Genomic DNA, 27,096 nt, shown 5'->3' on the forward strand with positions numbered 1-27,096 from the left:
AGTGTATAAGTATATATACAAACATAGGCCAACATTGTACTTACTTTCATGTTTAAGTTTACGCGCGCATTCCTTCACAATTTCTATGACTCTTTTTTTTCTCCATCTGTTCCATCATGATACCACCACAGCACACTGCTGTTTATCTTGTGGAGCAAACGTACGTAAGAGTACATAACATAAACATGGAATAAATTGAAGTTGTGTTACATTTGTTAATGGTATTGTTGCTGTTGTTGTTCATTCATTCTGTGTGGCACGAATACACAAACAACCAACCAACCAACCAGCCATCTATTAATTGGTCAACTATGTTCAACAAAGAGTGCGAAATTCTTCAGAGTGTATGCAGTGTATGCAGTGTTGCAAAGTTGTGGAGTTTCCCCTAGATTTAGTGATATGTTTCACGTCTGGGAAATATAATTTTAGGGAAATTATGCATCCAAATTAGTAGAATTTTAACAAAATCACTTAAAATTTTACAGAATTTTTAAAAAAAGCAAAGAAAAGGACAAAAACCAAATAAAAACAATTCACTTCAAAAAAAATTATGAAAAACTATTTTGAGGTAACAAATTTTATTGGTGGTCAAAATGTTTGCGAAAAAATTGTTGGTTCTAAATCAGCGATTTATGGACCTAATTTCCATAGAAACATTTTCGGGACCATATCTAATACAGATATGTAGCAGTTATGTTTTTAAGTTATTTAGAAGTTCCAGAAAGTTGATATCAATAGACCGAACAGAATCATGTTGTGGAGAATACAAATTTGTATATTTCCGATAGAACTTACAAAAGGGTTATCTTTCAAATGCACTGTCATACTGTGTTCACTTTTTGCCATTTGTGATCTGCATATGCTGGCAAATAGTCCTGAATAGAAAATCAATCATCGACACTTCCTGATTTTTATGACGATCATAATCGTCCATCTAAGCAATCCATCCGTCAAACTGTGTAAAGATTTTATACCAAATACTCTCTAAATGATTCAATAACACCAACACGTCGAAGGAATTTGCGAATATCACCGCATTAAACGAAAGTGTGCAAGAAGATCCAAATTTATCGATTCGTCATCGGTCGCAGATATTGGGCCTCTATCCCATCCAGTACGTGGACAATTTTGTGCAAAGATCTTGGACTACACCCGTATAAGATCTAGCTGGTGAACGAATTAAAGCCACGAGACCATCATATGCGTCGATCTTTCGCCGATTGGGATATATAGCATTTGGAAACTCACCCTATGTTTTATTGCAAAATTGTATTCAGTCTAATTTTTAGCTTAATTTAATAAATAATTAACTAAATTGCAGAAAAATGCACCGTTTTGTGTTATTTTTTACAAATTTAATTTCTATCGTGCTTAAGTGTTGTGTTTTCTTTAAAAGTTTTACTTGACTACACCGATGAGAGTACCAGTATGTTTCTCTACGTATTTGTGTAATAACAATATTGGCAGTTATATTGTCTATTATCAAGATGTTGAAACAAATATTTTTCATAACAATTTTATGCTTTTTTTCTCTATTGTTTTTTTAATTTTTGCCTTAGTTGCAGTAAATTAACAATAAACTTTTTTTCGAACATTTACAAACGAGGTAAATATAAAAACAACAAAAACAAATGAAACTAGTCGAACATTTACAAACGAATAAAACTATTTGTGTAACTACTCTGACAATTCAAATGTTTGCATGCAGGCAGCTGTAAAAAAAAATATGAACAACTGTAGCGCAGCAATTAAATTAATAAAGGGAATTGTGCTGTTCTTGTATAGTTGATTATCAAAAACATACTAGCAGCATCTGTGTTTTTGTCGAATTTTGAGAAATAAAAAGTACTGGTTCCAGTAATTTATTATTCTAAACTACATATATTGATCCAAATACATATACAAATTAATTTAAAAAAAAATAAAGATTACCCAGAATTTTAATGCCGATTTTTACAGGACTAAAATCTATGTGCGATCACTGGATAGTGGTGCCGATCGGTAATCAACTACTTCAGTAGAGTAGGAGTTAAAGTATATTAGCCATTCCCATGAAATGAGCATAATAATTTTATTGGGAACTACCGCAAAAAAAATGGAAAATAATGCTATTAACATTTTATGTAGAGCTATCAAAAATATACGCCAATAGCTATGTATAATAATTGCAAATCATTTCTTAAAACCAAGACTAAACTTACATAATATTTTCGCTACCAAAACCTACATAATTTAAAATTTTGAGCAACGCTGTTTTTAATGGATCCTAATATAAATAACTAATTTAGAATTTAATTATATCAGCTAAATCATTCATTAAATCATTTTAAAAAAATGTATATGTTCTAACATCTGATTAAATTATCTGTTATGGTGAATCAAATACTTAATTTTCATTTCCTGTCTGAAAAAACGTTAACATTTTTGAAAGGGGGCAATGTTTGTGGAGCTTCTGAAGAGTGACAACATTTGGATTTAAAGATTGATAGTTTAGTAAAATGAAAAAATTTTATTAATTTTTGGGACGTCATTTACCTTAATAACTAAAAAATTACATTATGTAAATTTTAAACTGTTATAGATATCATAACAAAATTTGTAACTAATGTAGACCCAAGTGTCCTTAAATCAATGGCATCATAATTTTTGACATTTTGTATTTTCATAAATCGAAATTCCTAAAACGGGGGAAATGTGTCCTGAGTTTTGTTAGAAAAGCGCCAACTGTGAAGTTATTTACCTCGTGATAGTAAAAAAGCTTTGTTTGTATTTAAATAAGATATCGGGTTATACAAATATGGAGCTTCTTTGAGGATCGGTACTTTGCGTTTTTAGATTTTTTTACAAATTGGCCAAGATTGGATAGGTCTGGTGGGGACTAGGTCCGCTTAAGTGAGCCAAGCTTTACTTTGCATTAAGTTCTCTTTTTGGATCATATAAAAATTGTATATAGTCCCGAAGAAAATTTTGTTCTATAAAAGAAAAATAAATGGACTATTTTGGGAAAAAAAAGAGTAAAAAATACGGTCTTTTTTACATGTTCCAATTTTGGATGCGTGTAACTTTTTATATGGGCGCGATAACTGTTAGCAAGTTGTTTTTCTTTTATTTGGAATAGGTGATTTTTTAAAAAAAAATTCGACCCTCCGTAGGCCCACCATATTTAAAAAAACCATAAAGAGATCGAGCTAAATTTAACAAAATATATAAACCAAAATATCTAAAAGAGATAACCTACATAGGTAAGCGTATATTTTATAGATCTTCTGAAGGACTATTTATGTTCTAAATTTCAGCTCATTCCGATCATAAATGTTTTTTGGCGATTTTTTTAACAAATGTGAGACCCGACCTACTCCGAAACACCTCAGCTCCAACCGTATGAAAGTTCGTAATAATAAGAAATTTCCAATAGTTCCCGAGATACCGAATTATTTCCAAAAAAAAAAAACGTTTCTAAACCACTGTGCAATCTGACAGCCGTATGAACTGACAATTTTCGTTGACACATAAATTTATTGTCTAAAAAATTTATTGTCTTACAATCGTCTGATCTGACAATTTATCTTTTGCTAACATTTTATCATTGTCAGTACTTTGCCAGCACATTGGTAGATCTAGTGCATGGCTTAGATTGTATTAAACAAAACATCATACAGAATTATTGTCTCATTCAGTAGGGTTTCAACATTATAAACAGATCAATATCATATATCCTATATCCTACAGAGAATTTTTAATTTAAATTGAGAATGCATGTATGAACAAATATGTATGTATATATTTTGTGAATTCCCTGACTAGTATTCATTGTTCCTCAATACGAAATGGTACCTAACATGAGGAGCCGCAGAACAAACGGTACTTTTTCGCATCTTATCAAAAATTGGTTTGTTGCTATTTTTATAATATTTGGGTTGAAATTTTCAAGAAACAATCAAGTCTGCAAAATTTATTTACTAAGTAAATGGGTTCTAAAAAAATGTGTGCTTAACAAACGAAAAAAAATATTATTTAATTTCAATGTGTAATTTGTTTATATATTAGATCAGGATTAAAAACATTAATTTAAAATATTATCGTAAAAAAAAACTCATAAAAAACATACTTTTTAATTTAGTTTTTAACAAAACGTACTTTTTTTCTTTATTTTGTAACAAAAGGTTCTTTTTCCGATATTAAAATGGTTTTATATCAAACATCCTTTACATTTAATGTGGTGACTTATGGCAGTTAGATGTATCTATTAATAAGCAGGAAACTTGTTACCATTTCTAGGTTCATGCAGTTTTATAAGAGGGCGAAATAAATAAAACTCATTTTCTAAACATACAAATTTGAAATGTTCGAAAAAGTACCTTTAGTTCTGCTGCTCCTCACATATCCATACATATACTTTCTCATCCTCAATGATGGTGCGTATAAACAAAATTAAAATGCTACAACAGACAAAACAATTTAAATTGTTGATTGCATAGACGTACAACATTTGCCACATGTGAGTAACCCCTGAATATAGCGCATATGAACTTGTAATAAAGTTAACTTTGTTGTTCCCATTTACTTTCGTCCCTTCATACTTTGAGACCATTCGCATACAAACATTTTTATTGTTTTATTGTCAATTCAAAAATCGTTTATGACAATCATATTGCATGTTCAAACATGCTCTTTATTAAAAAACCCCAAAGTGGGAATACCTAATAAATACGAGATAGTCGTAGAGTACAAGAAAAGTAAGAAAAAGAATACAACTCCTAAACTGAATGTAAAACAATAAAATTTCGTAATAAAACTACTAGAATGTATTCATAACAAAGCATACAGGACACATGTATTTGCGAGTGTTTTAGAATGCATTTGTATAAAGAGTTATTCAACAGTCAACTGTAAAAGTATTCATAAACTTGATTTGGTTTGGTATTACATGCCAAAAGCGAAAGCTAAATTGTTCACTCTATTCTATTAAATATCCAACATTCGAATAGCTTTAAACTTTGATCTATATGACCAATATGTATTAACATGAGTATGAAAACTTTTGTTTGTAAGCTTTTTTTATTATTGTTTCGTTTCTTTGTACCATCATATTTTTATTTTTTCATTCCTAATGTTTTAAACTTCTGCCACATGCATTTCTTGGGTACTAAAGGTTCAACATGACCATCAATAATAAAATTTTAAATCTAAACCACTACTGTTGGTCGTTAAGAATTTCATAAATTATTTAATAATAAGTTGAGTTCGTTCAAACTGTTGAAAGGAAATGATCTGTTAAATGCTGGATATTTCAAAATTTTTTCGTCTAATAAAAACAAATTGAGAATGAAAATTGTTTATAAAGAGGCGAGTATCATCACATTTTTGAACTTTAAAGAGTATTTCTACTTCGTTTTTCACCACATTAATTTCTTACATGTCTGTTATCAAGTTTTACTAAATACAACAACCTTAACCAGAGCTATAAACAAAAGAACTTTTTACTGGTCTCAGTAGTAAAATAACAAAACAGCATTTTATGAACCACCTGTCACTACAAATTTCTCCCTTTAACGAAATATTAAAGAAGAACAGCGTAAAGGAAGTTACTAAATTGTTGTGTTAAATATTTTTTGTTCAAGGATAGTAAAATAATGAAATAAAAAAATTAAGAATATATAATAAAATGTCTTTAAGTCGTGCTGCAAAATTATGTACCAATATGTTTTTTTTTTTAAATTGTTCAGGAGAGCCTAAATCCACATTCTATATGAAGGCCATTTAAATCTGCATATGAGACTTTGTTATAAATTAAAAGGACCACTTTTGAAAATCGCTTTCATAAGCACACACCTTGTATCATATTTGTTTCCAGATAAAATTTAATACAACTATGTTTTGTATGTACAGGAATAGATTTTAAGATGTCTGCCTATCATTAGTCATAACTCCCATATATGTCCCACCTATTTATACAATTTGAAATTGAACAAATTAAAGATAAAACTCACGGTAGCTCGTGAATGATTGGAGTTATGTTAATAAAATTGAGTCAGAGCTGGTGGCTAGTGGATCACCCCCAAAGATGGTCGGTACCGTAAGATAACTCTAAATGGGATTTTTTTCATTTATTTCCAACAAAAATTAATTACATACTTCCAAAACTTAAACATAATTGACAGTTTTCTAATAATAAAAAGATTATTCCCAAAAAATGTGAACTTCCAACAAAACGAAATAATTGCAAAACAAGAAAGCAATTCGTACAAAAAACGTAAGGGTTTTCTTATCTGAGGTGTTTGAAAAAAAACCGGCTTCGATTTGTTATTGAAATGAAAATACTTCCATCACGATTTCATTGTGAGTTTTTCATTTTGGAGTTATTTAGTTATTATACCTTTTTACACTAAATTGAATGTATATCATGAAACGAACATCGAGGTCAGCGATCTACTAGGGGTCCATCTGAGTTTAGTTAAGATAAGTATACATAAACGTTCGCGAGCTACCGAATTATTTCCAAAACCACTGTGCATCACTGAAAGCGAGTGCGCAATAGTGCAAGGAAAAGATAAAATGAAAGGGGCATTCCTCCTAAATTTTGCATTAGAAATTTAAAAATATCGTATGTAATGTTTATTTAAACAAAAGTCATTTTATTTCACGAAGAGCGGCTCATGCACATTAATCTCATACATTTTGTAAGGATTATTCCAAAATTGTCAATAATTGTCATATATAGTCAAGTTTCAAAAATCGGGCTTATCTGATTATATTAATGCTCTTGTGAATCAAAACCAAAATAAGTTGACTTCAATATCATCAATCGATGTAAATGAATGGAAAGTTTATCATGTTCATCCGCAGCCACAGCATGTAATTCATCAGTAATATACTCATTTTATGTACACAAATGTCTAATTTTGATGAATTTATAACACTATGTATTTTTACAATGTCTTGTCTAGCATGCCTCACATTACATATTCGTATGCAAGACGTTTAAAGTAAAATATTCGAAACTAAAGTAATAAAATGTTTTCAAATCACGAAAAGTACTCGTATGCAAGTCATTGTAATTTATGCTCCTAATTCAGCATAAAATGAACAACAAATTGACAAAAGAGACAAATAATGCAAATAAAAATGGAAATTCAAATGTTTCAAATTATACTGCAGACTCCACACCAGCCTATGGACTGACTTGACTGTCTGCATAGCAGATGCAAAATCAAAACTTGAAAACGGGCAACGGCATGGGGGACATGGGGAATACGAATATTCGTACATGGGAGTATAGAGTAAATTGACTTGAAAATAAACTGCAGGCACACTTGGACAAAGTCAAATTGTCTGACACAATTAAATGGAAAACAAAAATAAATAAAGCAACCAACAACAAACTTGCAACAGAGAACACGGTGGTGGGCAACAAATGCAACTGTGAAATGCAACACCTCCTACAATCTCTGTGAAGTTGTTTTTTCTTTTCAATTTTCCACCAAAACTGTTTCAACTCACAGACATACACAAATGCATTTTGTTTTTTTGTCTGACTGGTTATGGCCATTAAAAGTATTTTAGAGGCAAGTTCAATGAATTTGACAGAATTGCAATATCGCATGCCGCCTTTTGCATAAAATAAAATTCGGTTTGGTAGAAAAAATAAAATTAAGGAAAAAATGATCTCAATGACATTATAGCCACCACAAACTGTGTAAAACTTAAAAAAATAAAGTTTTTCCCATTACAATAGTTTTGAATGTTTCATTTGCTGTATTTCTTTCTCATTTTCATTTTCTGGCCAAAAGATTCCTGCTGTGAAACGTTTTTCAGTTTTCAGAAATGGAAAATAAAATATTTACATGGTTTTTATAAGTATTTCTGATTGCACGTGCTTTTAGGTTGTTCTTATTATTGGAATAGGGTAAAATTCATTTCGTATAATTGATGAAATTGAAGTAAAATTTTACTATATTACTCTAAGGCAGTAGTAAACAAATAGAGGCATTTAATTTATGTGCAAGTACAGGTAAGATATAAAATATCTGCAACAACATCAAGCTACTGAATAAAATATTTGTATTTTTCGCTCTATTGCTTACATTCGTGTTGTGTACGTGTAAATTGATGAAAATCTTCGTAATCTGAACAATATGAATGCGCATCGATGCTCTAAGAACCCGATTTGCGTCGTTAATGGGGAGAAAATGCGAATAAAACTGAAATACTTTTTTTTCATATACCTCCACTATATTCTTATATAAAAAGTATTCAAAGACTTTATAGAGAACTTTGGAATAAAGTTTGGTTTTTCATAGATACTTTTGAATATATGATTATTCACATTTATCGAATCCTACTCAATAATTTTGTTTTAATTTTTTTTTTAATATTTACAGTTGAAACAACTAAAAAAATGTTGAACAATTTTGTAGCACCTGATTTTATTAAACAATTACAATTGGTTAAAATTCAATTTGTGGTTTAACTTGCTTGTTTTTCTCTATTTTGTTTTAATTTTAATTTGATGATACGTACAACTATTACATAACACTGGAACAAATATACAACGGAATCATATGTATACACAAAAAAAATAATGAAAAAATCTAGGAAATTCCATATTTAATTGCTTTGAAACCACAGAAACCGCCTGCAATAATATTGACACATCAGAATGTTAAGCGAACTAGAAGAAATAAAAATGCAAACATGTGCATGTGTTAGAATCTATGTACATTAGGGTAGTTTTCTTTTACTTGTTTTTTTGTATAAAACCGCAACACTGGAAATTTCAGTCAAATAGGATAATCCTTGCCGCATCAGCTCTGAAATTGGTAAATGCGTTTACCAGGTAAATGCGTTTAAAATGATCCAGCTGGGCATGGTTACTGTAACCATTTCAATATTGTTACACGTTTTTTAACTATATTATAGTCACAGTAACCATTTAAATGATTGTGGTAACCATAATATGGTTAATTTACGATTCACATGATTGTATCAACCATATATATGGTTACAGTAAACAAATATATGTTTGTGACAACCATTCATATGAGGAAGGACTTCTCATATTATGTTGCTCTCGGCTTAAGGCTTATCATAATCTGAGAACAACATATTATGATAAAACTATTATAGTTATTATATAAATAGTTACTGTGACTATAATATTGTTAAAAATATTGTAACACTATTTAAATGGTTACAGTAACCATGCCCAATTATATTTTTTCTCTCCGTGTAGACCCAAACTATTTTGAGAGACATCCTAAAACAAACCAAGGTTTATTTTGAGCGGGTAACAACATCACTTTTTTCTATGAGTCGCCTTAATATGTATAACTAATCATCAACGAGTGTTGGGAATAATGCAATATTGCGTTCTGCTGCAACATTTGGGAAACGTATCTTTTTCCAAAACCTGAATGAATCCAAAAATATATGTATTCGGTAAATAAAAGTCTTCTAAGGCTAATTCTATAAACTAGCATAGCCCGGTGCACTTCGCTACCCCTACCCTAGTAAAATTAAAAAAATATGAATGGAAATACGAAAACAACACATACATAATTTGAGAATCTCCTTGTAATTATTACTTTGTATGGGAGGTGACTCACCTCTTTTTCCGACCCCTCCCATTTTGGGTACATGCCCTCTAATCTTATTCCGTCTATATTCAGCTAAACTCCGCACAGTAATAAGAAATTAATTCGCTATAAGTTTAAACACTTTTACAATACAGTTCTACAGATATTCGAAATTAATTACATAATTTGTATAGGGTGTACCACGCCCACTATTCCAATCCCGAACAATTTCAGCGAAACTATGCAAAATTATAAAAGAGACATTTAGACTAATTTGAAGAATCTTGCAATTATAGTTCACAAAATATTTATAAATAACTATTTACTTTTTTCCGATCCGTCCCAATTTTGATTAAACTTCATGCAGTGAGAAACCGTCACAATTATAAAATAACTATTCACTTATCTACAATTACATATTTACCCCCATATGCATAACAGTTTTTTAAATTTGTCAAAGGTTTATAAAACAAATTTTGTTTTATAAACCTTTAAAAATTGTTTATGCAGTTAAAAAATAAAAAACCTTCAAAATATATTTATTAAAGCGAATTTAAATTACTAAAGTCTTCTTCTTTGATTTCTATAACAACTCTCACTTAAAACAGAGCGAAATCAATACTGTTTAATTGTTTCTCCTATTTATTTACAACAACAAATTGAACAAACACGCATTGCTTTGTTTACTTTTTAGCTTATGGTTCACATGTACACGTTTTTGCATATGTGTTAGTAACATCTTTAAACGCTTATAACACCTAAAAAAACTGAACCCATTTCAATAACATATATATTCTGCACTTCTGTGTATAAATCCCTTTAAAATGGTATATTTCTTGCCCAAATTAAATGTATATTGTGAGGGTAAAAGGGGTCTAAAGAAATCGACTTGCCTATTAATATTATGATGATTCATCATAGAAATAATAAAAATTCCTCACCTTCTTCTTGAAACTACACCATTTCCAATTGTATTTTAGAACTTTGCAATTGCATTTCAGAAATTTCCATTTGTATTTCAGAATTTTTAATTTATTTTTAATTTATAAGTTACTAATTGTATTTCAGAATTTTTCAATTGTTTTTCAGAAATTTTCATTGGTATTGCTATTAGATTTTTATGAAATACAAATGGAAATTTCTAAAATACAATTGAAAAATTCTGAATACAATTAGAAAATTCTGAAATACATTTGGAAAATTCTGAAATACAAATGGAAGTTTCTGAAAAAAATTTAGAAGTTTCTGAAATACAAATGGAAAATTCTGAAATACATTTAGAAACATCTTAAATTAAATTGGAAATGATGTAGTCCGTAAAGCTTCTCTACAACTAAACCAATTCAAGTTAAAATTAAGAAAATACCAATTGAAATGAAGAAATCTAAATTAATGTTAAGAAATAGCAAATTGAAATTAAGAATAACAAATTAATATTGAAAAAAAATTAATTAAGATATCCAAATAGATATGGCGGAAATACAAACTGATATTAGTTATCTAATTTAATATTGAGAAAAATGCCATTGAAATTCAGAAATCAAAATTAATATTCAGAAAACTTAAATTCAGAGAAATAATATATTATTAGATTTGAAATTCATTAAAAAATGTCAATTATATACAATTTGTATTTTCTGAATTAAAATTTTGATTTTATCAAATTCAATTTCTGTTTTCTTAACCCTCTAACCGGCCAATTTTATTTCGAGGTAAAATAATATACCAGGTTATTGTTCGAAAACAAAAGAAATACGTTGAAATAAAAACAAAAGACAAGTGCACGTTCTTGTTTATCACAATATGTAAATTGTTTGTCACTTTACACATATTTACCGTTATAACGGGAAAAATAACCAAATAAAGCAGCATTACATACATTTAACATACCCGCCTAAAGGCAGCCTTGCCGGTTAGAGGGTTAACATTAATTTCGATTTCTCAATTTCAATAATATTAATTTGCAATTCTGAATCCCAATACTCAATATTAATTAAGATTTCTTCATTTCAATTGGTTTTTTTTCTCTATATTAATTTGGTTTTCAGTATTTAAATTTCTTTTTTTCTCAATATAAATATGGATTTTCTCAATTGCAAGTTCCGAGGATGTAGTTCCGAGGATGACAATTTCAAACAAAAATTATTGATTCCGACGAACCCAGAACAAGAAATGGTTGTCTGCATGCGTTCTAGAAATATTTGTGGAACTAATACTCTTTTTCCTTTGTTGATAAAGGAAATTTACATATATAGTTTATTTATTGAAAGTCCCATTTAATACATATTTATGCTATACAATTGATGAATCTAAATACTCGCTAAAAGCAAAACTATTTTCATACTTCTTAGATTCGGTAGGCTTTTATAGCTATGCGGCGATTTGATAATTTCGAAAATTATATAAAAAGGTTATACACCTAATAAACATGTTCCAGACTATAAACAATGGATGCACTCCCATATATTGTTGTTAAAACTACATTAATTTTAAAATTTCTACGTTTTTTTTTTGTACATACTCACAGATTCATGTGTATGTTCTAGTGGATGTATACTTTTGTCTATCAACAACATTGTATTTAGATACTTACAAGCGACTGACTGAACATTCGCGTGCATGAATGGATGAAGTTTGTTTGTGTTTCGACCATAAAACAATGTTATTTTTAACAAAATGCCCGCATTTGTATTGACATTTTTATCAAAATACTCGTATTTTGTACAAATCTATATGGTATGGAATTTTACCATACCACTGCAGATGAATATTATATTTGAATGTATGAATTCATTTTGTGATGTTAGGTGTTTATAAACCGGTTAACCAATCAATCGAAACCCAGGTTTTTTACGCAATTTTGGGTTTTAGTGAACCGGTTAATTTAATAATTTGATTTTCAGTTAACCGGCTTATCCGTTTTTATCACTTTTTTCACCGCTTTTAAAATCTGGATTTTCTTATTTATTTTTCCTGAATTTGGCGGAACGTGTAGTTTGTTTTTAGAGTTACCCGCAGCAAAGTTAGTGTGCATAACTATTGTAGTTATATAGATATAGCACAGTTAATAATTATTTTATATGGTGGGTAATTGACTTCCCCCTCCTATATCCCTAAAATTTTGTTACAATATACGTATTGGTCTAATGGTCTATGGTGGGTAGCCCCACGTAAAATTTTGCGAGCGTCGCTATTATTGTTGTTTAGATATTAATAAATCTGTAAAAAAGGGGCATTTGACCCCACTGTGTGTTGGTTGAAAATGCCTTTCGATTCAAATGTTCACGCATTGCTATAATATTTCATATGTTTATATATAAATGTGGGTTAAACGGTTTTATCGAACTCGGTTAACCGCCAACACGGTACATATTTAAAAAGTTGGCTTTTAATGTTGCATATTTCTTATGCCAACAAGTATGAAAGTACACCAATCTAATTATGGACCAATCGCTCTAAAAATAGGTGGTATGACTTCTGAATGACTGAAACCTATTTGTGTTGAATTTTATTTGAATACCATAATTTTTAAGAAATCTGTACTCATTCAAATTATTTCGGAAGTGAGCGGGTGACTAATTATGGACCGATCATTATAAAATTTATTGACACGACTTTTGTATATATATAAATTATTTGTATTCAATTTTATTTGAATACTAACATTTTTAAGAGATTTATGCTAGTTAAAGTGATTTTCGGAAGTAGGCCTATATGGGAGCTATGACTAATTATGGATCGATCGTTACAAAATTTGGTGGAGCAAATTCGGCTTATTGGATATCTATATAACTAAGATATTTATGAGGCTTAACTATTTTCAGATAGGGCAATCGTATAGGGGCTATGAGAAATATTTGACCGATTCTAACCAAATTCATTAGGCTTGGTTCTTGGTGCAATAGAAGAGTTTGTATCAAATTTTGTAGAATTATCTTTAAATTTGCGACCTTTAGTTTGATTACAAGGTTTACATGAACGGACAGACGACGGATATCACTTAATCGACTCAGAAAGTGATCCTGAGCAGTACAATATTTTTGTACATTACAAACATTAGCACTAACCCAATATACCCTCCACACTATGGTGTAGGGTATAATAACTGTGAATGTGGGTGTTCGAAATATATATAGAAATTTTCATAAAATCCTTATGTTAAGTTAATGATCACTCTCATGCTTCGATATGTTTTTAAAAACTACTAAAAAGTATAAAAAAGGTATTTAATCCTTCAGAATTCCAGTTTTTTTAATTAAATTCTTTGAAATTCTGACTTTCTCTTACATTTTTAAACATTTTTTGAATACTGGCCAAATGTTTTAATGCAATTTTATAGCTTCTAAATCTTTGAAGTTTTGTGTGCTGATAAAACACACCCTATAAAAATTGCTGCTTCTTGACTATTTTTTCCCACAATTTGTTTTATTTTAACTAGTTTCGCCCTGTTATTCTACATGAATTATTACGATAACGATGGTTTTAAAAACCAGCCAAATAAACATCGCAAAAAAGAAAAACTGCACAATTAAATAAATAAAAAAAAATAAAAATGGTTTAATAAATTTAGCTTCAAATTGTTTAAAATCATCGAAGTATACATTGTTTATATTTTATTTATAAATTTAATTCTATATTGAGGTTTACTGGATTCAAATGTATTTTAAATGGTTTAATTTGGTATTTTAAAATTGTTGAAGATTTTGTAAAGTCTGTGATCATAGTATAATGCGTTTAAAAATTATATATAAAGTTTTAAAAAAATTTTATAAATTAAAATTTTAAGAAAATTTTAAATATTTTCAATCGTCTCGCTGTCTCCCTTTCTTTAATGTTATAACTAATTACAGAATAATCCTGCTGTGATTCTTAGATTTGTTGCTGGTATAATTAAACCTTGATATATCCACCAATTAATCACTTAGAACTTGTTACGTCCTAAACAAAAATAACACAGAATTAAAATTAAATTTCAATACACGTTTTAAAACTTATAATGAATATCGCTAAAACATGTTAATCGAACAATTCAGTGATTAATAAAATTAAAAGTCATTACATGACTAATCGTAACAAAATAATTGTGTGTCTTGAAAGCCTTAAAACCAAGCAAGTTTTTTGGATTTTGGCTCCACTGCGATTCAAAACTTTGTATCTTATTAAAATACCTGTTTTAGCGTTATTTTTTCTTTTTGCTAAAATCAAATTAAATAAATTACTCACGTGTACATTTTAATTAAGTTTCAATTTGTTATGGTCCCAACCATTAATATTTAAATTGTTACAAGATAAAACATTTTCATTTTCCTTAACATTAATAGACAATTTATATAATCTTGTCGTAGACTCGCAGGTTTGACCTTCACTAATCTTTTTATTACATGTTTTATATGTGTTTTTGTACATGAATATTGATGACGATTTTTTCTTTGATTTTGTTTTACAGGCCAATCAGTCGAACGCCGCTAACACAGGTATCGTACTTACAAAAAATACCTACATTGCCGCGTCACTTTTCGCCAAGCGCAGGAGGTACCACGGCGGCAAGTTCAAACACGCCACCACCTCTACCACCATTGGGAAGTTTAAGACATCTCGGCAACAGCAATGTCGCATCACCGTCATCATCCACATCGTCATCGGGGCCAATGCCAAGTAGCTCATCGGCTGGAGCTTTATACAATCCCTCAGCAGTTGCAGGTTTGCCAACATCACCGTTGCCCATGCAACGACAATTTCAACAGCAGCAGCATCAACAACAAACATCTCATTTGCCACCATTACCACCACATCAGCAACAACATCATCACCATCATCCTCATCAGTATCTGCCACCTCATCTACAGCATCAGCAAATGCAACAGCTACAGCACCAACATCAACATCAACAGCAGCATCAGCAGCAACAATTATCTTCAAATACATTGCCACATCAGCCATCACAGTATTCACCTGCGGCATCGGCATCGTCATCAATCTCCAAATACTCATCATCATCACTGAAGCATCCTCATCATCCTCATTCTCACAATCAACAACAACAGCAGCAGCAACAACAACAACCACCACATCAGCTGTCTCCAGCAATTTCATCACCATCACCTCCCTCTTTGCTACATCATCCATCTGGCGGTGGTGTCGGAGTTGCTGGAGTTCATCCTCCCTTTTTGGTAGGTCAACATTTGGACATGCAACGGCAATCCCACTCAGATGATGATAGCGGCTGTGCTCTAGAGGAATACACTTGGGTACCACCAGGACTTCGACCTGATCAGGTATGTTGTCTCTTTTTACATTTTCTACCAAACCTTGTTACCACATTTATGATCATTGACCTCAATATTATTTGCCTCCAATGAAATTGTAATGCACGTATTCTACAAATCTACTTGCTTTTATTCCCATACACGTTCTCTTGTGGAAATATTTTGTGCCTGTACAAATGTCCAATACTGTGTACGAGTAAATATTTCCATGTCAGGTGTTTGTTAATTTATTAATCTTTTTATCTAGTATCTCACTCTCTCTCTCAATCTATCTTCACATCCCCATTCGTACGCACAATTCCGGACAGGCTGTTTTTTATAAATGGATTTGTGTATTTGTGTCTGAATGTGGCCAACTGTGGCAATATGTGAAATACTTATAAATCAAGTGATGAAGAAAATGTGACGACTACTTGATAAAAATTAGTTCAGTAAAAGTTGATAATTGGAACAATTTCCAACAAAAAACTAGTTCTTTCTTCAGCCATTTGAATGTCATCCACTTTATGCAAGTAAATGGATTAGTAATGATTTAAATGCAATTTTTGTATTGAGAACAATTTTATTGCAACATAATTATCAGTGTAATACACAATGTCAGCTGTTCCACAGTTGTTCCTGGAAGAACATGAATCAATAGATGTTAACATAGACGTTTACCAATAAATATTATAAAAAGATAAAACAAAAGCAGTAAAGACTTGAGATTTGTTGTTCGTAAAACCACGCCACACTACGTTTATTTATTTGTTGTAGATTGGATTCCGGTTTGGCTTAAAATAAATTCTTGAATAATCAGACCAGTCTAACCAAATCTGCTCTAATTTAATTTTTTTAGATATCAATAACAATTCAAGGACTTTGTTTTTCAAAATTTGTGCGACATGACACTGTCTGTCCTAAGGATCATAGATTGGGCCCTCTGTATTAGATAAATACTAGTATATAATAATCGCTTGGCTTCTATGTGAAGACGCATGTTGCACAGTGGATAGTATTAGGTGAATGCATCTCATAATTGATTTCTGCAAATGTTTCAAATTAACCATAAGATAAGTGCTATCATAATGCTAAGATGTCAAGCAATAATTATTTGCCCATAAAAACACGCACTTTAAATAGAAGCAAAAAACCTAAAAAGTCTCTTAAATATACATGTATCAAGTTAAAATTAATTTCAGATATGTATTGTGTATTCAAAAATCGTATAACAAAATATGGTAAGGATCGGTTCATAACTGACCATGAACGTCCATATTAGGCATTCACCTGAAAACACTTTAATACTCATAAATAAGTATCTGATAAAATTCATCACAAATAATTCCCATATAATCCAGTTCAAGGAATATAATGTGTATCGATTTTTAATTGGCCATACAAGGATTGGATTTCATGGTATACAAATATCCTACAGGAATAGGACCTTATTTCGTAGAAACCTCTTAAACATTTGGTTATGGAGATAGATTTTATAACATAAAAGTTTTACTAACCAAGGAATGTTTTAACCAAACATTATGAATGACAATTTATAATTTACTCAATGGGCATTTCCGTGAACCATTTTCAGACTTATAAAACTCTTAAATATGTTCAAAAATTATATATAAATAAGTTTCATGCATATACAATCTATTAAACCAAATTTGTTGGTGTTTTCCAAATATTATTTGAATCGTTTATTATATAAAAGTCATAACACAAAAATACTATTATACATAAGATTTTCTCTAGTACAAATTGTTATACACAAGAAAATAGTTAGCTATAGCATAAAATCAATCTGAGGAATTAGTGAATGATTTGAAAGTATGAAATGTGTTTCGGGAGTACCATTATATTTTTCGATATGAAATATGTTGTATCAAAAAAGTACGATCGTATCAACTGTTCCATTCCTTCTCGTATTCTTCAATTACTTAACCATGTCTTTACGCATCTGAGATAGTTGGCTAATTTCCTAGAAGCTACGAGTGGATTTTCATTGGAGCTAAGTATGGCCGTATAAAAAAAATAAAAATTATGAATTAAAGCTTTGGTCCCAGAACACTTAATGAATATATTTTTCAAAGATTTTCTTATCTCTCTAGTTAATCAATTGAGTTGATTAATGGTTCCTTGTCTGTTAAAGTTATTGAATAACATTATTGTGACAAAATTCAATTATGGTAACATGAAATGTAAGGACGAAGAGGTTACAACTGAATATTTCAGCAAATCAAATCGCATGGATACACAGGAATTACGATAATGCTGAAACTAATGATACATTCTCTACCATCTCATTACGCACAGTTTTAAGCTGCAATTTCCAATCTACGAAATTTTCAGATCTTGTAACGTTGAAGAGGATAACTCAATATTTTCTCTGCCATGGCCTAACCTCCAGCAACTTGAGACTGAAACTCTTCTGTCATCAAGCGTTCACTATTTAGATATATTTTTCTATTGGTGATTTAGGAGTTATTTACACGTTTATCTTTTTCGCTTACTTTGAACCGTAGAGAACCTATAAAAGTTTGCTGTGCCGTGACGGCCATTCTTAAGTCCGTCTGACTCTCTAAGTTTCAAAACTGACTAACATAGATTCATTTCATGTAAAATCTACATTCTAGATATCAAGTATATCGATTAGTGTTTATAAACCGGTTAACCGAAAAACCGGTTTTTCTTCGAAATCTCGGTTTTTTGCGAACCGGTTAATTTAAAATGTTGATTTTCGGTTCACCGGTTTATCCGGTTTTTATCACTCGGTTAGCCGGTTTTTAAAATTTAGGTTTAAAATTAAGAAATCTCATGGTTTTGAGCATTTTTTATATTCATTGTACAAACATTATTGGTCTGATTTGAAACCTAAACTGCTGATTTACAATATGAACCTATTTAGATTGATATTTTTAGAATTACAATGATTCTAAATAGTAGAGGACGATGAGTTTACTTAAAAACTTTTTGAGAATAAATTGCACATAATCAAACTATAAAAATTAAATTCCGCAGAATTCTAGAAGTTAAGCAAAATCTTAATAATGATTCGTTATAAACTTAGTGATGATTTTACCAAACGTCAAGTTGAATTTGATGTGCATACCTTCTTTCAATCAATTTGACTTCATTAGTGTGTTTTGTTCTTAAAATTTTATTTTATTATTCATTTCGTTAGCTTAGTGTACAAAGTCCTTTTCAGAAATAACAACGTTCCAAAATCCATAATTTGAAATATTTTGGAATCTGATAATGGAGTTTTATTAATTATTTCGTATGATTTATAATGACAAATAATCACAGCTAAGAAGAAGTGCGTTTGCATCTTATAGGTCCTTTTTTGGGACTTGCTACATTTTCTGTTCCATATCAGAAAAATTTAATGAATAAACCAATAATTAAAACAAGTATATTATATATTTAGTAACATATTTATACTCAATTCCATTTGACTGAGATAATAATTTTGAATTTTTTACAAAATAAAATGGACTTAGCACTTTTGTATATTCATAGGTATTTAATATTAACCATTCCTGACTATTAAAAACTACAAATTTTAAAGCTGTATATACTTTATTGGACATTTTATGTTTTCTACATATATATGACGGTTAACCGGTTTAACCGGTTTTTTCGATGTCGGTTAACCGAAAAACCGGTTTTATAAAAAAACCCAATTTTCGGTTAAACACTAATATCGATACACAATTATTATTATACCCTACACCACCATAGTGCGGAGGGAATTATGCGTTTGTGCAGATGTTTGTAACGCCCAAAAATATTGGTCTAACACCTTAAAGTATACCGATCGACTTAGAATCACTTTTTGATTCGATTAAACGATGTCCGACCTTCCGTCTGGCTGGTTGTCTGTCCATGTAAACCTTGTGCGCAAAGTACAGGTCGCAATTTTGAAGATATTTTCATCAAATTTGATACATATCCAAGCCTATTGAAATTGGCTGAAATCGGTTCATTATTTCACCTAGCTCCCATACAAATGTCCTCCCGAAATTGGACTTTATCGGTCATAAATATTTAATTTATATATCTATTTATCTCCACAAATTCCGCTCCAAATATGTTTTATATATTCAAAATTCATGTTATCAAATTTTGTTACGATCGGTCCATAATTAGTCATAGCACCCATATAGACCAGCTTCCGAAAATCACTTTAACGTGCATAAATCTCTTAAAAATTTTGGTATACACACAAAATTCAACATAAATAACTTTCATAGAGACATAAATCACACGATCTAATTTCATGGTGATCGGTCCATAATTGGTCATAGCTCCCATATAAGGCCCACTTCCAAAAATCACTCACGAATATAAATTATTGAAATTTTAAAAGAAAAATCTTTTTGCTCATTTACTTAGTGTAGGGTATAATATGGTCGTGCTTGACCGACCAAACTTTCTTACTTGTTTAAGAATAGTTTATACTTAGTTAAAAATTCACTCATACCAGGATAAATATCTGCCATCAATTATCAAAATGATGTAACTTTGTTTTATATAAACTTTAAGTTTTATATAAACCCATTTACATGTTCCTACTCAAATGTATTACACAGTACAACATTTTTCAGTTAATTGCTTTGGGACTCAATTCTGACAATTGCACGTGAAAGTAGCCCCATAAATAAGAACTTCTGCATCATTAGTTTTGTCAAGTTGGTTGCCGTAATAGTTTAATGGCCATACGATTTTTTTTTCCTCAAGGTGGATTTTTATCACTTTTTCTATATTTTAGCACGGTTATATCTCGTATACCGTACGGAATATCTCCTTTGTGACTGAAGCAAAGTTGTAGATATTGAATAGTAGAAAAAAAGTACGGAACATACCTATCCGAAAAAGGTGCATCCAGTGCCTTAAAAATCGCCAAAATCATGTGTTGTACTGTGTTGTTTTAACAAGCTAAATAAATAAATTTAATTTTGAAAAACGAAATTTAACCATTTATGTCATTGTTGATTCTCTTTATCTGGCCATCAAATATATTTTTGTATTCAATTGGCTAAAAATGTATTTGTTTGCAAACAAAACAGTGAACAATTTCTATCGACTTTGAGACACACTAAATTTAAATTTCTAGTTCATTTATTTGGACCCTATATATATGTATCTTTATAAAGACAAACTGTAAAAACTTTCGTTTATGGAATAATTGATGTTTTTCGAAATTTGTTGGTGTTTTTGCTAAAAAATAAACTGAATATTATATATGAAATAGTAGATAGTATGAAAATGATAACGAAAGTACTAAATGCCACAATCATGGAGTGGTAGTGAAAATACTGGAATAACATGTAGATGTAAACGCAATAAAAATAGATTTAAATGGTTCGGTACAGTGATGAACAAATTATAAACATTTAATTTATGTGTGGATCTGTGTTAAGCCTCGAATGATTGCGAGATAATCAGTGGGTCAATTCTCGAATTCGTAACCGAAATAAATTTCGAATGCTCCTTTGCTTTCTATTAAAAATTGCAAGGATGCACTCAAATAATTTACAATACCAAAAAATAACGTTCGCACAATTTTTCGCTATAATGACAGAATTAGCCTCCAGTAACCACTAGCAATTCTATGTGTATTAGCTGTCATTTTACAAATTCCGAACTGTGTGCTAACTAACGAGTGGCTAATATTCCCTATTTTTCAGCAATAACAAATTTTATTCTATTCATGTTTTTAATTTCAACAAGTAGATATCTAGTGAGATTCTTATGACAATAATACAGGTTTAAATTTAAAAAAAAAGGAAAACAATTTTCATGATCCTTATGCCATATACCATTTTGGAAAAAAAGTTAGATTTTGCAGTAAAAAAAGTCAAAAATTGTATGTCTTGAGTAACAAAATATTTATTTTGATAGATATCCAACTCACATCCCACTAAACGACCAAATAGGTCTTCAAGGAAACTATCTCAGCTTTCTAAAAATAGTGTTTTCATTTATATTATATACCTTACCAATATTTGTATTTGCGACAAAAGTATATTAAACTGTTGAGGCAACAAAGGTACATTGAACTGTTGGGGCAACAAATATGACTTTTTGGGGAACATTTTTAACTTTGCCTCTGTAATGAATTTACACTTTCGCACAACAGAAACAGACTTGTTGGTACAAATGCAAAATGTTGTTGGGCACAATCCGAATATAAATTCTATTTGAATCAAAAACAAATTTTCTTTACATTAAAGTCTTTTTTTGTGTGTATATATATCGCACTGGTTTCTCTAAAGAAAGTCTACTCAAAATTTTTAAATTTTCACTTTTTGCAAGAAATCGGTGTATAGTGGTCATATCTACCCACTGTAAAAAAAAATACATCATTTCTTTTTTAAGTTCGTTTTTGTTTGACTTTATAGTTTCCTCCGCTTTGGCATCAAGTTGTCTAGCTTGTCAGTATTGAGCAAAATTCTATTATAATATTTATCATTTTCCACTTTTATCCTTCACTGTTCCTATAACTGCATACGAAGACAACACCATAGTTTAATAAAAAACATTTTATTTATTTGACGCTTCAAAGTTGAGTTTTTATTAAATAAAAATAGCAAAACAAATACACACATAGACAGACTTTCATATACACACATAAATACATGCATATAAGTCCTTATTAAAGGATTTATTTAAATTGACCAAATATGCTGTTTGTTTATTCGTTTGTTGTTTTATATTTTTTTTATTTTTAATAAATTTCTGTTTTGATTACTTCTGCCATACGGACTGCAAATTTTCCTTGGCTCATAAAATCAAATGAAAAACGAAACCAAAGATGAGAGAAAACATATATTACAAACCCTAAACCATATTTTATTTATTTATTCGAAAAATGAATTTGACTGACATGACTGTAAAGCAAAAAAAAACGTATGAAAAAAGAGCCCTGCCATGGTCAGACTGTAGTAATAAACAAACAATTCAAAAATAAAAGAGAAGAAAATACTGAAAAACAAGATTGCAGAAGATTTATTTTACAGCTCTGAACAATTCACGGTAATAATTTATACTGCAATCTTTTGGGGACTGCGAATGTGACTGGGACTGTGAGTGGTCGGCCGAATGGCCGCTACACGTTTGGCTACAAACGGTTTCATTCATTCATCATGCCACCACCAATGCTGCTGATGTTGATGCTGGTCACAGTGTCCTTTGTCTGTCCGCATACAGCTTATACACATGTATATTTGTATCTTTTAATCTTTTAAAAATACATAGAACTAAATAAATATTTTCCACAGTTTTTTTTGTATATTTTTTCTTTAACTTTATTTTTTGTTTGTGTGAAATAAAATCCTGTAATTGATATTATGATATTTTACTGAGTGTGTGTGTTTGTGAGAGAGTTTTATATTTTTGATTCCCTTTTGTGTCATTGCAATATAAAAGTCACTTTGATGTTGTTAAATTACCAATAAGGTCTAGGGATTTTGCAAAACCAAAACAAAAAATAAAAAAATTAAGCAGGATATTGAGTTGTCATAAACAAGTTGATTTTATTTATGTATATTTAGTTACTTCTCTTATTGAATTTTTGTCTCCATATTTTTATGTCATTTTGTCTCCATATTTTTATGTCATTATGTAAAAATATTTGGTGGAATATTTACGAGACACTTCATTAAATTGTCTTTTAGTGTTGTAGAAGTACGAAATTAGCCTGATGTATTTCCATTCACAATACTCTTTACAATTTCTAAAGAACAAAAGGCAGAAATTATTTTTGTACTTAAGATACGTCAGTTGTTCTTATAAAAATAATAAAATGTTTCAGACTAAGGCCGGGTAACTTAATCAAATTTAAAATATGGTTAAGGCTTAATCATATAAAAAAAGAAATTTTATCTTTGATTTAGCCTTAACAATATTTAAAATTATATAAGTTTTATGCCGAATATTTTCAAAGTATTCCAAATTTAAAATTAAAATTGCAATTGGGAAGAATTTTTTTAAATGATCATAAAAAATTGTGTATGTCTTTAACAAAAAAATCTTAAAAATAATTTCCACAATATGTTATTTTTATTGATTTTAGTTTTATAAGCAAATTAAAATATTTGTGTATAACTAAATATGTTTAACTTTACTTTAAATTTCTTTGACTACAGGTACGTTTGTACTTCTCGCAAATACCGGATGATAAAGTGCCATATGTCAACAGTCCCGGAGAGCAATATCGAGTGAGACAATTACTACATCAACTACCGCCCCATGATAACGAGGTAAATTAAACTTATTACAAAATATAATTAATTTCAATATTTATTTTTTAAAAAACTATTAACTGCAATAACACTTTTAAAACTTTTAATGCCGTATTCATAAATAAATTTTAAATTTAAACAACGTTTTAAAATCAAATTTTGTATGGAAATTTTGCAGATCCAGCTCAACCATTTGGCGGGGGAAAAATAAAGTAAAATTTATTTTACATTTCTTTTTTTCCTTTTTTTATATTAAAACTTTTCGGTTTTAGGGGGAGGAATTCCCTTTTTGCACCCCCTGGATCCGCGCCTGCTCTAGTTGAATACAATTTTCATTAATTAATCAAGGATTGAATACTGAACAAATTTATAAGCGAGCAAAAATGTTGTTATAAAGCTTTAAATTTCGTGAATTCTAAGATTGTTTGGTAAAATACTGCAAATGCTGAAGTAGATACTTTCAATGAGTCTAATTTCTCGATATTTAAATCTAATTGAGGCTAATTTTCGGATAATAAGATCTCGTATCAGAATATTATTAAAAGTCATAACTAGCCATTTTTCCCAAAAAGGTCTTCATATTATTTTTCTTATAACAAAAACAATTCTTCGCGATCTATATTTTGTACATGTTTCGGAAAGAAAACTCAACATAAAATCACGTTTTGTCAAAATTCTAATATTTTATGCTAGGCTTTCTAATAGTCATTGAGTTTAATGTAAGCCTTGCATTAGATATTTTTTGTTTTTCTTACTAGCTTATCCCCGCAACAATATATTTATTTCATTTTCAAAATTATTCAGCCTAACTATAAAAGAAATTTTTAAAGTTAAATTTTGTTAAATTCGATTATGCTGATTATGATCAATACGAAACTTCTTAGGATAAAGATACAATTTTTTGTGTAAATTTTGTTATTTTTGGTTGTGAATTTTGGACGTTAGAGTGTTTGACGGAGTGGAGAGCAAAAAAATTCCTATATACCAAAATATTTTCCATATACATAATGGGAGCGTCCAATTTTTTCCATATTTAGCCCTATTAAATGTCTGTACCAAATTTAATTTGCCCATTAGTTATATGGGATCACTGCACTATTGGCAGCTTTCCATTTCAAAGTTTCTAAACCGTTGTGGAGGAATCATTTGGCAATTTGAAAAAAATTTAAATTAATATTAAGAAATCCAATTTAATATTGAAATAAAAAGAACCAATTGAAATTTTGAACTCGAAATTAATATTTAGAAAATTGAAATTGTGAAAATACAAGTTGATGTTCCGAAAAACCTAAATTAATATTAAATTTCTATTAGATTTAGAAAAACTTATAAACATATTTTGAATTTCTTAACATAATTTGCCATTCTGAATTTAAATTTTTATCATCTCAACATAAATTTCGATTTCTTAATTTGAATTTGTTTTTTTTATTTTTTTGGTTTTCTTAATATTAATTTGATTTTCTCAATTTTAATTTGAAATGGTGTAGACTAAAGAAATGACTTGTTAGTTGAGCCAATAATTAAAACAAACATATTATTGTAGCACTAAATTAAGCACATAATCCTAGTTTATCTTCAGACTACTAAATTGCACACAACATGGTTAAAAACTTTTGAATATTTCCTATTGCAACATGGCAAGTAAAACACCCACAAAATTTTGGTTTCCATTTTTAATGCAGTAGCAGCAGGCCAATGCCCAAATTATAATGCAACAAAAAATTGATTTAATTTCTTTGTTGTTGCTGTTATTTGTTGTATTTGTTAAACCTTTAAGACCAACTTGATGGTTTTCTGGTTGTAAATCTATGCAGTTCCTGTATGTTGTAAAAAGTTTTTTTTGGCCAAACTACTTACGTTACTTACATTTTTAACTAATGAATTTTTTCCCACAACTAACGAGCATTTTATTTATACGAGTCATACGAGTAAACGCATTTCCCAAAAAACCTCAAACGAGTTAACTTTCAATACAAAGCCAACAACAACAAAATTATACTAAAAATAAAACAAAAAAAAAAAGAACTGAATTCAAAATTTCCCATATCAGAGATAACTTCATTGATTGGAATTGCCATGATGTTGTTAACAAGAAAAACCAGAACACAGGACACAACAAAATGAAATGAAATTTTACACAAACATATGCAGACTCACAGTATGATACTCGTACAGTAAAGGACAGCATCAGGCCAAATTTTATAAACAGACACACGCACTGAAAAGGGGCTGGCTAAAAAGTCATTTCGAAACTATGAAAAAACAAATTATTATAGTCAACTCCATGGATCATCACTATCGCAGGAATTGCTGATGTTTACAATCCCCAAAGAATATTAATCTAACACACCATGACCGATTCAGAATGGTTAAGTTTTACAGAGTTATTAATTGCAAGTATTTATCAAATCATAAATTTTTGGACTCAAGACTCTTTCCATTTATTTCAAGAGTTGAAAAGTCAATTCTTGATATATACAATTCAAAGGCATATATCTCAAAAACTGAACTGAACCCAATGGCAGTGTATTGCTATTTGTAACCGGTTATTTGAATATCCATTGAAACTTATATATGTCACATTGGTCCCATTGTTTACAAGAAACCGGTTATTAAACAGTATTTTTGTAACTAATACATGAGTTCCTTGAGTCAACTCCCTGCAGGGAATACCAATACTGACATTTAACATTAGCTTGTCATTGATAATCCACCAGTAGACTGTATCACTACTGACTAGGTAGTTATTTTCTATACCTATTGACTGCACAGCACAATAACAAAAACCAAACTATTGACGCGTTAGTTGACAATGTCACCAGAAATACACTAGAACTGTTGTCTCTAACGTATCTCTACTGACGCTTAAAGGAAAGTTGTCGACATTTTAACTAGTGCAATTGTCGCTAGAGAAAGAGTGTTGACATAGAGACTAGGATTCTAAAAGTCGATTGTTCGAACAATTCGCTTGCATTTTTTGTAGTATATGCTAATATATGTAAATAATAAATGTTTATAAAA

General features: G+C 29.9%; 2 protein-coding genes across 2 annotated transcripts in view; both read left to right on the forward strand.

Moving 5' to 3' along the window:
- Positions 1-15,749, forward strand: part of LOC135961278 (G-box-binding factor-like) — a 155,277-nt gene extending 139,528 nt beyond the window's left edge. Inside the window, exons 2-3 of the mRNA XM_065512774.1 lie at positions 15,022-15,658; positions 15,720-15,749. Of these exons, the coding sequence (XP_065368846.1) occupies positions 15,022-15,658; positions 15,720-15,749 (667 nt within the window). The remainder of the gene's footprint in view (positions 1-15,021; positions 15,659-15,719) is intronic.
- pk (prickle) overlaps positions 15,587-27,096 on the forward strand; it is a 29,702-nt gene continuing 18,192 nt past the window's right edge. Inside the window, exons 1-2 of the mRNA XM_065512281.1 lie at positions 15,587-15,850; positions 23,977-24,090. Coding sequence (XP_065368353.1) covers positions 15,764-15,850; positions 23,977-24,090 — 201 coding nt within the window. The 5' untranslated portion in view covers positions 15,587-15,763. The remainder of the gene's footprint in view (positions 15,851-23,976; positions 24,091-27,096) is intronic.

The sequence above is a fragment of the Calliphora vicina genome, chromosome 5, assembly GCF_958450345.1.
Source record: "Calliphora vicina chromosome 5, idCalVici1.1, whole genome shotgun sequence".
NCBI classification, from domain to species: domain Eukaryota; kingdom Metazoa; phylum Arthropoda; class Insecta; order Diptera; family Calliphoridae; genus Calliphora; species Calliphora vicina.